The sequence below is a fragment of the Ruditapes philippinarum genome, unplaced genomic scaffold, assembly GCF_026571515.1.
Source record: "Ruditapes philippinarum isolate M1 unplaced genomic scaffold, ASM2657151v2 ctg1576_1_1_1_1, whole genome shotgun sequence".
In the NCBI taxonomy this organism is placed as follows: domain Eukaryota; kingdom Metazoa; phylum Mollusca; class Bivalvia; order Venerida; family Veneridae; genus Ruditapes; species Ruditapes philippinarum.
This window is the reverse complement of record NW_026857089.1, coordinates 58,126-70,659: the sequence shown is the minus strand read 5'-3', so window position 1 is coordinate 70,659 and position 12,534 is coordinate 58,126. Positions and strand designations below refer to the sequence as shown.

Below are 12,534 nucleotides of genomic sequence, written 5' to 3'. Positions count from 1 at the left end.
TTAATACATACTTGATAAAAATAACTTTAGCTGCAAATATAAATATTATTCAGAATACGAATTTACGGCTTCACAGATGTAAACAAAGTTGCTGCCAACTTGATGGTAAAGGTGAAAAAGTCAAATTAAAAGTGAGTATTTTAGCAAACTAAATAATAGTAGATATGTTTCCACCTGATAAATGTATCATATATGTCTTAATTGTATAGACTACATCATCTTATCAGCGTGACACTTATTCTATAATTCAAAATATTAGGCTAGGTTGACGTTAGCCTTATTATAGAATGTCAATTTCCTGAATCCTGTGGCCATAGGCAGTGTTAGGTGCCTATATCAGACCTTAAATATTGCAGTATCTGTGTTATTCAAATTATCAGTTTAGTGTATTTCAGTTAGAAGTCCATCACAACCAATTTGTGGTTAAATCTGTTTTTATTCAAAAAATAAAATGTCAGAACCACGGATTTATATTACAAGGATCGGACACTTTCGTTTAGCTTAAAGTCCCGTCGCGCGCATGCGCGGAATCGGATAAAGGTGGACAGAATGAGATGGCGGAACGTGCGGAGTACGAAATATGACAGATTTTCACCGGAGTATGTGGTATTATTGCAGCTTTGTGAAAAATTATACACATATGAATGTATTGATACAGTATTATTTTGTGTCGCTAAAGTATTATTATATGAAAATATGCTGATAGAACGCTGCAACGCTTAGTTAAAAAGTACCTAATTTAAAAAATATTCGCCTATTGTTTAGGCATACTCTCTACACTTCGCCGCCCTTTTACTTCAAGCACGAATTATTACCGCGATTCAGAATAAGATAATTATTTTTACATGGTTTAATGATGGCATTGCAAAAAAACGTTTCTTGATTGCTAAAAAACTTTTAAAGAAATTCATGTTTGAAATGTGTCTTTATTTCTGTGAATTATTTCCAAATGATTTGTACATTTTTTATTTGATTACCTGTATATTAGTATAAATATAGTAAATATTCTACTATTAAGTGTATTAAATATATTTTCAGATCATTCTAGACAAGCATTCCTATATAGATATACTTTTTTCATTTTGTTTGTGTACAATGTACTTGTCTTATTATATTGAAAAATGTGTTTTGATTATTGAAAATTGTCATTAAGTTTAACTTCTTTATAATTCATTTATCATTATGTAAGTTAGTGTAATAATTTTACAGAAAATGGACCCCATTGGAAATAAGCTTTTAGCTTAATGGGCAATCCAAGGGTTACATAGAACATACTTATTGATTAATCGTATAATTATTTTTGTGCATTTATGTGTGTGTTTTTATTTATATTCAAGTTGATATCTGTGATAAAATTGTATGTGTATACATGTATGTCTATTCCCTGAATAAATCGATAGATGAATTCATTAGATTGGCAAGGAAGAAACTTTTATTGGCATAGAGAACAGCTGTTTTATAATATTATTTTTTATTTTGAAACATAATTTTTTCATAGATATCCTAAACAATTCACGTCAAATGATTTATTTATCACATGTTTATTTTCATCATTTTTCAGAGAAAGGACTATACAAATTTAGTTGTATATTTTCAATTTCATTTATAAATGTTAATAAAGAAAATAGATTTACATTGTATTTATATATATCCTCTTCAGAATCATTTTCTTACCACATATGCCATGAACTGTAGTTAAAGACCGCACATATACAAAATATACATTCAGATTATATTTGTTTTTGAAGATTGGGTGTTGCAATTATCACATGTAACCTGGTAATGAAAGTTTGGAAATAAAGTTTTTTAATTATCACTTACCCCCCTTCAAAAGTAATTAAACTTGAAAGAAATTTAAGCGATGTGTAAAAATAATCAACAGTTACTTTTATTTCGCAAAATACTGACTCAAACTGTAAAGATTTTTATTGTTTTTCTAGCGTTACATTAAAAAGTATAATAAATATCTTTCTACAGGCATTCAAATAAAAAGAATAATTAAAATATACGGATTAAAATATACGAGTGACATTAAAAAGGCCGGAATCGAGACAGCCACACGAGAGAACTTTACTGTTACAATGATTGTCTACTTCACTGCACCGACATTTGAAAACAGATTTACAAAAAATAATAATGATATAAATGATGAATGAAATTTAAATATTCTATGAATATGGCAATATTGACAATCTCGGCAATATTTTGTACTAAAAAATGAATAAATTTTCTTCACGTGTAAAGGCCGCAATACATTACCCGTAAAACAATTGTGCGTTAATAAATTTGACTACATAACCCAACAAATCTTAAATATTGCATCTTTGATCATCTGTGAATAACTTACATCGGCTTCTTTTTTGTTTTGAAACTGAAAGTATAATGGTACCGTAATAATAAATTTCAAATACCTGCTTTTTATATAAAAAAATGTAAATTTACCGCGGATTTCGTCAAGTTAATTTTTTAACCATCGTTGAGGACAGATAAACTGAACCTTTAAAAAATAAATTAGATATTTGAATTAACCAAGTATTTTTCTTCAAAATAAACTTTAAATTTCCAAAACCGGATAATAAATGAAAAAGCTATATGGTATTTTGTAAAGTAGGTATCCGTTGCGAACGGGCATTTACGCTTCGCGCCGGTAAATTATCGATCGATGTACCTTTATCGGGTGCACGACAAGATATTTAAGCATTTATATAGGGTTAACTGGGAGTGTCCGATCCCTGTAATATAAATCCGTGGTCAGAACTGAGATCTATTAGATTATATTGACCTCCCCTCCCCCCCCCCCACACACACACATACACACACACTATAAATCATTTTGACAAAAGATACATTTTCAATTTTGCTGTGTTGAGCTTTCTTTAGGGATTCTGTTATTCTCTAATTTCTTAAATATTCACTATTCTATTACCAGTACCCAATAGATTAACATTTAATTCATGTCTGTAGGACTGACTTCTAGGTAATATGGACCAAGGAAACAATAAGCTGACATTTTTATATATGTTATTTTCATCTGTCAAATTGAAACCTATTATCCTGCAAATCCGATATTGCACAGGCAATCAGTTAATTTGTCTTGTCTATAATAGTAAAATTATCATAAAACAGTATCCTATATCGTCAAGACCAAAATTACTATCCAGCACCCATTTACCATAATATTATACAATTTGAATATTTTAAATATGGTAAATGAATTAATATAATTACAAGGTTCATAACTTGCTGCATAGTGTTACCTAACATTTTGATATTACATTTTTAAAGATAAAAGATATTTTCATATCTGTACTTGTAAATGTAGCACAATTTAGATTTATCTTTCAGACAAATTAACATCCATTATCATAAGTCATTAACAAGATTATAACCATTTAGTAGGAATAGTGAACCAATGTACCAACCAACAACTGCCACAAATTTATACAATGATTAATCTATAGAGATTAAAAGAGGAAAACACAATTCCAAAATTTTCACAAAAATAAAGGATCATGATCAATAGAAAAGTGAAAAAGAATTTCTTCACTGTTATTCTAATACAATTAAAATTCAAATTTAAGTTGGAAGTAGACTTGGAAAAGCATGTGTTAATGAAATGTGAGAAAAAATTTATAATTACAATAAAATTATAATTTATGCCTTATTAAGTTAATTGAAACATTGATTTTGATGTTAATTTGGTTCTTTTATGTTTCAATTTGAGATAAACTGGTTTATGATTAAACTAGTTTATGGTTTATGATTGACTCCACCTGTTTGAACTTTACAAATCAATGATACATCCTTTCTTGTTTGCTGGCGGAAAACCTCATTTCTGCAAATTCTTTAATTGTATATATCCATGTTAACATTTGAAATGTCTTTAAGAAGTGGTAAGTTTGACATGGTTTCAGCATTCCTGCTATCATGTAAAATACACCACTGATTGTCACTCCTGAGGTCCCAGGTTCAATTCTGTCGATCCTGTCTCTTAAATGTTATAATATAATTATACACTGGGCATGTAAAAGAACCAAAGGGTGTATTCAATAAGAGCTGGTTCCTGGATTCCCTTGTATCTCATAGCTGTCTCTCAATTCAATGTATATCTGCTTAGTGTAATTATAAACAATTTTGAAGCAGTATGATGTTGACGAAATATTTTCAGATAAAGCACAATATTTGAAGATATTTCTTGTTTGTTAAATATATTGAGTAGGTCCAATTTAAGTCAATGCAATCCTTCTTTGAAGCAGGTAAGACTTAAAATTCTTAATAAGTCTTTCCAGTTTGAAGTCAGAAGACAAACACTTCTTGGTTCAAATTATATGTAAACAAACGAGAGCATGCTATTACAATTAGACAGAAGTTCAACCATACCTGAAAAATTGGTCTGAATTTATTTATTGTGCCCTTTTATGCAATCCTGTTGCTAATGTTTAAAAATATTTTCAGCTAATCTGATGTCCATGTAGTTTACAATAAATGCTACATTGAAGTGTATGACTATAGAGTTAACACCTTGCTTATTAATGCCATAAGGGGTTTTAACATCTTATTATTATTGAACACATTTTATTTGTAGACTTAAAAAGATAAATGTTTCTCACAAACAGTTCAGTTTGTAAAACTTGGCAGTTACCAAATAAATGCTCTTTCTCCTGTTAAGCTCAACTTTATTTCTGTAGTAACCCTTAAAATGCTGGGACAGAAAGCCTTAAGCCTTTGCCACCAACATAGATCCAGGCCAGCCTGCACATCAGTGCAGTCTGACCAGGCTCTATACTGTTGGCTGACAAACTTTACATATTCAAATTGATATCCCTAAAATTGATAATGGACAGTCCCAAAAATGGAAGTGGGACAAGTCCATTTAAAATATTCAGCATGTCCAGGGGTAATAATAAATATGGAGACCTGTCAAATTCATTGCAGCATCAGCGTCCTGGTACAAATTTCCAGATTTATGATTAAACATCATTAAATAACATATACATTACACTTTAAATAATCATATACTTTGATAATCTACTGAAAAAAGAATAAAGTTATTATTAAATACAATGACCATTATATTATTTAAAAAATCACTGTGTGTAGAATCAGGCCAAAATCTGGAGGGGCAACTGTCCCAGGGGTGCGGGGGGTGGACTGTATGGGAGTGGGGTAACTGTATGTGGGTTGAGGGAACTGTATGTGGGTGAGAGGGGGAAATGTAAGGATACTAGTCAGAGAAAGATTTTGATATTGAAAGATTAGTATTTTCAAACTCAAAACAGGACATGTCCAGTTTTAACAAATTCAGTATGATAATGGTTTTATAACACAGACTTTTAATATTATAATATAAACTGATAAACAGCTCCACGTTTAAAAGAGTGTTAATAAATCTCAGTAAGTAATTTAGCTGTGCTGACATTAATGATAATGTTAAGTTGTTGTCAGACTGATGAGTTATTTCATACATTTGTTCTATTTTTAGCTAAAGTTTTAACATTTTTACTAACTTGTCACTCTCATACTGATGTTATACTACATGTTAACACAACATAAAGTTAAACTTATATTGTTGTAGAGTTGTTGAAGGAACACTGATTGCCATGGCATCAAAAGAGGTTTGTACAGTTCATTTTTTTTAAAAACAGATTAAGATTTAAAGTTTATTATGACAATTTACTTGATAAAAAGCTTGAAATGTGTTTATTTCATATGAAAACATACTACAATGACTTATAATGGTAATGCAACATAATTGGAATATAGTATACAGGTAAGTCAATGTTAATGCTTTATAAAACATAAAAAAATCTGGTGTGAATGGTTTGCAGGTTTCTGGGTTCATTTGTTTTTGCATTTATATTCATGACTAACCCAAGATTCTTGGAATTAAGACAAAATAGACTTTAAAGCCATGCCAAAAGACTGCTCCCTTAGGTGCCTTAATGGGTAATGGCACCAGTATGGATTGAGGAAGGTGATAGAGAATCTCAAGGCTGGTGGGATTGGAACCAACATTCTCTAGATAAGGAGTCTGAGTTGCATTTAATAGAAATTGTCTTAAGACTGAAATCAGTCTTAAAGCCAAAATTGAGACAATTTTGCATTTTGAACAAAATATTTTAATTTATGACCACCTATGATTTGTTGATAGCAATGCTGATGGACATTTATACAGCATGCCATTGTAATTTTTAACCTTTCTCAGGAGAATGAACAAGATTGAAGTCTAAAGTCTTGACTTAAGATAAACATGTGTATTGAAACAATCTTAAATTAGTCCTAAAGTTGGATCTTATTATCTAGAACTTAGGATACACATAGGATTTTGGGGACAGATGCTGCACCCCAACACCATGTGCTGTAAGTAGCTGTTATGAGATAAAATATTTAACAAATGTATGTTGATATTTTCTAATAAAACAGTGTACAGCAATATGTTATATTATTGCAGGAATTAGAACATGCATACTCTCCTTCAAGATGGTCTCACAGAATGGGTCCAGATGATGTCATTAATGCTCATATCAAAGCTCTCACAGATGGTAACATTATATCTGTAGTCTTACAGACGGTAACATTATATATGTAGTCTTACAGATGGTAATATTATATATGTAGTCTCACTGATAGTAACATTATATATGTAGTCTTACAGATGGTAACATTATATATGTAGTCTCACAGATGGTAACATTATATATGTAGTCTTACAGATGGTAACATTATATATGTAGTCTCACAGATGGTAACATTATATATGTAGTCTTACAGATGGTAACATTATATATGTAGTCTTACAGATGGTAACATTATATATGTAGTCTCACAGATGGTAACATTATATATGTAGTCTCACAGATGGTAACATTATATATGTAGTCTCACAGATGGTAACATTATATATGTAGTCTTACAGATGGTAACATTATATATGAAGTCTTACAGATGGTAACATTATATATATAGTCTTACAGATGGTAACATTATATATGTAGTCTTACAGTTGGTAACATTATATATGTAGTCTTACAGATGGTAACATTATATATGTAGTCTTACAGTTGGTAACATTATATATGTAGTCTTACAGATGGTAACATTATATATGTAGTCTTACAGATGGTAACATTATATATGTAGTCTTACAGATGGTAACATTATATATGTAGTCTTACAGTTGGTAACATTAAATATGAAGTCTTACAGATGGTAACATTATATATGTAGTCTTACAGATGGTAACATTATATATGTAGTCTTACAGTTGGTAACATTATATATGTAGTCTTACAGATGGCAACATTATATATGTAGTCTTACAGATGGTAACATTATATATAAAGTCTTACAGATGGCAACATTATATCTGTAGTCTTACAGATGGTAACATTATATATGTAGCCTTACAGATGGCAACATTATATATGAAGTCTTACAGATGGTAACATTATATATATAGTCTTACAGATGGCAACATTATATATGTAGTCTTACAGATGGTAACATTATATATATAGTCTTACAGATGGTAACATTATATATATAGTCTTACAGATGGCAACATTATATATGTAGTCTTACAGATGGTAACATTATATATGTAGTCTTACAGATGGTAACATTATATATGTAGTCTTACAGTTGGTAACATTATATATGTAGTCTTACAGATGGTAACATTATATATGAAGTCTTACAGTTGGTAACATTATATATGTAGTCTTACAGATGGTAACATTATATATGTAGTCTTACAGTTGGTAACATTATATATGTAGTCTTACAGATGGTAACATTATATATGTAGTCTTACAGATGGTAACATTATGCTGCACTTATTATATGGGCGAAGTTTTGGGTAAAGTACACTCTTCATGATGTTATCCAGCAATGTTTATATTTGTTTGGTTTTACAGGAAGTAATAAAGCAAAAGAATGTACAGATTGTGAGATAGGTTTCAGTTATGGTTTGTCAGAGAAAGAGAAATATGACGTGTTTGGAGCTCAAACTTTACCTGGTGGTGAGTTTTAGTTGTAACCTGGGTCTTCCGAATTATGATCAAATTTTTTTTTAAATATAAATAATATAATAGGAGATTAAAAATATTAAACAAAAATACAGGTAAATTGTACAATATTTTTGATTACTGTTATAACTGGGACTTTACAGTTACAGTATTCAGATTGACAACAATTCACACAGTTTAATAAATGTTTATTTCACCAATTGATCTAGTAGATGTTACTCTTATCTATAAGAAGTATTCATCTGTATTATTTTAATTTTAAGATCTCAATTTTTAAAATGATAGTTTGTAAAAGTTAACAGTTGTGATTTTAATTTTAAGAGATCAAATTTGTTGAATGGTAGTCTTTAAAAGTTGAATAAGTAATGTACCAGTTAATTGTAAACCAGTCCTCTCTCAACCCCATGCTGGAACAGTTAGGATCTAAAATTCACTCTTAATACCTTCCCATTGTTAGTTATACATAATGTCCATCTATTCTGGCACTGAAATTAAATGATTAAATTACCACATTGACCCCGGCTTATTTGTCCTGCCCTGCCACACACTGCCCTGCAATTGGTAGAGAGGGGGTGCAAGGGTTACAAATGAGTGACATATAATGTCTAATGTAGGAAGTTTTTACTTTGTTATATGTTTAACAATAACATCATTATACAATACTATTTATTTCAATGATAGGAATTAGAAATATTTATTTATACTTTACAGATTTATGTTTATTTCAGATGCTCCTATATTTGTATATATACATGGTGGATACTGGTCAGCTTTAGGGTAGGTTTATACATAATTAAACTAGCAATTAGTCAAACACCTTGTTAAAGTTATCAGTAGGTTGAATCATTCTTTTCTATCATCATTTCTGTGTATAAGGAATACTTTGAAATGATTTATAGACTTTTTCGGGAGAAAACGTCCTTAAGAAGACAAAAATGCCTTAGACTATATAATATTTAAACCTTACCTTGCTGTTGGGAACTGACCATACCCAGCAATACAGATCAAGATCAGCTGGCACATTTGATAATAGTCATTATAACTAATTTGAAATTTTCCTTAAAGATAAATGATTTTGTCCAAATTAAAAGATGGTCTAGTCTGTTTAAGATATTATATCCATGTAGTATAGTAAGAGATTAAGAGTTAAAGCAAGCTACTTGGGTAAAATGCACTTTATCGGTAAGCGTCTATTGCGCATGTCTAAAATTGAAATATTGCGGCCAATTTTGATTGAATCAAGTGGATTTCAGGGGCAAATAGGGGTTCGGGGCAGATATGAAGTAGAGAAGCAACGGAATGACAAACAGACTGAATAGCCTTACCAATTTGCAAGTGATTATCTGTTGCCAATATTAACCATGCTAATTTACAGGTCTTCCAGTCTATTTCTACATAGTCGTTAAGTGCATTTTCACCAAGCTTCTTTAATACATTTATGTATTCCATTCTGACAGGAGTCTAAATTTTAATGATAATGATTGATGCTTGTAATTTTATTTGGTCTTAAAATGATTTTGCCCCCATTCTTTTATTTAATTATTTTTCCTCATAAGATAACACATGAAATAAGAAGCTTTGTTGCAAATGATATAATGTATATCACATTAATTAACAGTCGTGAGATGTCAAGTTTTATGGTACCCGTGTTATGTAAGGCTGGTGCTGTAGTTGTTGCAGTGGGATATGATCTTGCTCCACAAGGTACGTCAATAATAATTTATTTTATTATATGATCTTGCTCCATAATGTATGTCAATAATTTATTCTATTATATGATCTCGCTCCACAAGGTACGGCAATAATTTATTCTGTTATATGATCTCGCTCCACAAGATACGGCAATAATTTATTCTATTATATGATTTCGCTCCTAAAGGTACAGCAATAATTTATTCTATTATATGATCTCGCTCCACAAGGTACTTCAATAATTTATTCTATCAGATGATCTCGCTCCACAAGGTACGTCAATAATTTATTTTATTATATGATCTTGCTCCACAAGGTACGTCAATAATTTATTTTATTATATGATCTTGCTCCACAAGGTACGTCAATAATTTATTCTATTATATGATCTTGCTCCATAATGTATGTCAATAATTTATTCTATTATATGATCTCGCTCCACAAGGTACGGCAATAATTTATTCTGTTATATGATCTCGCTCCACAAGATACGGCAATAATTTATTCTATTATATGATTTCGCTCCTAAAGGTACAGCAATAATTTATTCTATTATATGATCTCGCTCCACAAGGTACGTCAATAATTTATTCTATTATATGATCTCGCTCCACAAGGTACGTCAATAATTTATTTTATTATATGATCTCACTCCACAAGGTACGGCAATAATTTATTCTATTATATGATCTCGCTCCACAAGGTACGTCAATAATTTATTCTATTATATGATCTCGCTCCACAAGGTACGTCAATAATTTATTTTATTATATGATCTCGCTCCACAAGGTACGTCAATAATTTATTCTATTATATGATCTCGCTCCACAAGGTACGTCAATAATTTATTCTATTATATGATCTCGCTCCACAAGGTACTTCAATAATTTATTCTATCAGATGATCTCGCTCCACAAGGTACGTCAATAATTTATTTCATTATATGATCTTGCTCCACAAGGTATGTCAATAATTTATTCTATTATATGATCTCGCTCCACAAGGTACGTCAATAATTTATTCTATTATATGATCTTGCTCCACAAGGTACGTCAATAATTTATTCTATCAGATGATCTCGCTCCACAAGGTACGTCAATAATTTATTCTATCAGATGATCTCGCTCCACAAGGTACTTCAATAATTTATTCTATTCAGATGATCTCGCTCCACAAGGTATGTCAATAATTTATTCTATCAGATGATCTCGCTCCACAAGGTACGTCAATAATTTATTCTATCAGATGATCTCGCTCCACAAGGTACGTCAATAATTTATTCTATCAGATGATCTCGCTCCACAAGGTACGTCAATAATTTATTTCATTATATGATCTTGCTCCACAAGGTACGTCAATAATTTATTCTATCAGATGATCTCGCTCCACAAGGTACTTCAATAATTTATTCTATCAGATGATCTCGCTCCACAAGGTATGTCAATAATTTATTCTATCAGATGATCTCGCTCCACAAGGTACTTCAATAATTTATTCTATCAGATGATCTCGCTCCACAAGGTACGTCAATAATTTATTCTATCAGATGATCTCGCTCCACAAGGTACGTCAATAATTTATTCTATTATATGATCTCGCTCCACAAGGTACGTCAATAATTTATTCTATTATATGATCTCGCTCCACAAGGTACTTCAATAATTTATTCTATCAGATGATCTCGCTCCACAAGGTACGTCAATAATTTATTCTATCAGATGATCTCGCTCCACAAGGTACGTCAATAATTTATTCTATCAGATGATCTCGCTCCACAAGGTACGTCAATAATAATTTATTCTATTATATGATCTCGCTCCACAAGGTACGTCAATAATTTATTCTATCAGATGATCTCGCTCCACAAGGTACGTCAATAATTTATTCTATCAGATGATCTCGCTCCACAAGGTATGTCAATAATTTATTCTATCAGATGATCTCGCTCCACAAGGTATGTCAATAATTTATTCTATCAGATGATCTCGCTCCACAAGGTACGTCAATAATTTATTCTATCAGATGATCTCGCTCCACAAGGTACGTCAATAATTTATTCTATCAGATGATCTCGCTCCACAAGGTACTTCAATAATTTATTCTATCAGATGATCTCGCTCCACAAGGTATGTCAATAATTTATTCTATCAGATGATCTCGCTCCACAAGGTATGTCAATAATTTATTCTATCAGATGATCTCGCTCCACAAGGTACGTCAATAATTTATTCTATCAGATGATCTCGCTCCACAAGGTACGTCAATAATTTATTCTATTATATGATCTCCCTCCACAAGGTACGTCAATAATTTATTCTATTATATGATCTCGCTCCACAAGGTACTTCAATAATTTATTCTATCAGATGATCTCGCTCCACAAGGTACGTCAATAATTTATTCTATCAGATGATCTCGCTCCACAAGGTACGTCAATAATTTATTCTATCAGATGATCTCGCTCCACAAGGTACGTCAATAATAATTTATTCTATCAGATGATCTCGCTCCACAAGGTACGTCAATAATAATTTATTCTATTATATGATCTTGCTCCACAAGGTACGTCAATAATTTATTCTATCAGATGATCTCGCTCCACAAGGTACTTCAATAATTTATTCTATTATATGATCTCGCTCCACAAGGTACGTCAATAATAATTTATTCTATCAGATGATCTCGCTCCACAAGGTACGTCAATAATAATTTATTCTATTATATGATCTTGCTCCACAAGGTACGTCAATAATTTATTCTATCAGATGATCTCGCTCCACAAGGTACGTCAATAATTTATTCTATTATATGATCT

At 31.0% G+C, this 12,534-nt stretch overlaps 1 protein-coding gene across 2 annotated transcripts in view; it reads left to right on the top strand.

Moving 5' to 3' along the window:
* The first annotated feature begins 3 nt into the window (after positions 1–3).
* The window catches only part of LOC132748748 (kynurenine formamidase-like), a 44,464-nt gene continuing 31,933 nt past the window's right edge, over positions 4–12,534 (top strand). Inside the window, exons 1-6 of one of the 2 annotated variants that reach the window (XM_060738385.1) lie at positions 4–131; positions 5,576–5,615; positions 6,452–6,542; positions 7,917–8,021; positions 8,756–8,804; positions 9,646–9,731. In XM_060738385.1, the coding sequence (XP_060594368.1) occupies positions 5,601–5,615; positions 6,452–6,542; positions 7,917–8,021; positions 8,756–8,804; positions 9,646–9,731 (346 nt within the window). In that variant the 5' untranslated portion in view covers positions 4–131; positions 5,576–5,600. The remainder of the gene's footprint in view (positions 132–5,575; positions 5,616–6,451; positions 6,543–7,916; positions 8,022–8,755; positions 8,805–9,645; positions 9,732–12,534) is intronic. The other variant, XM_060738384.1, reaches the window with a different exon arrangement.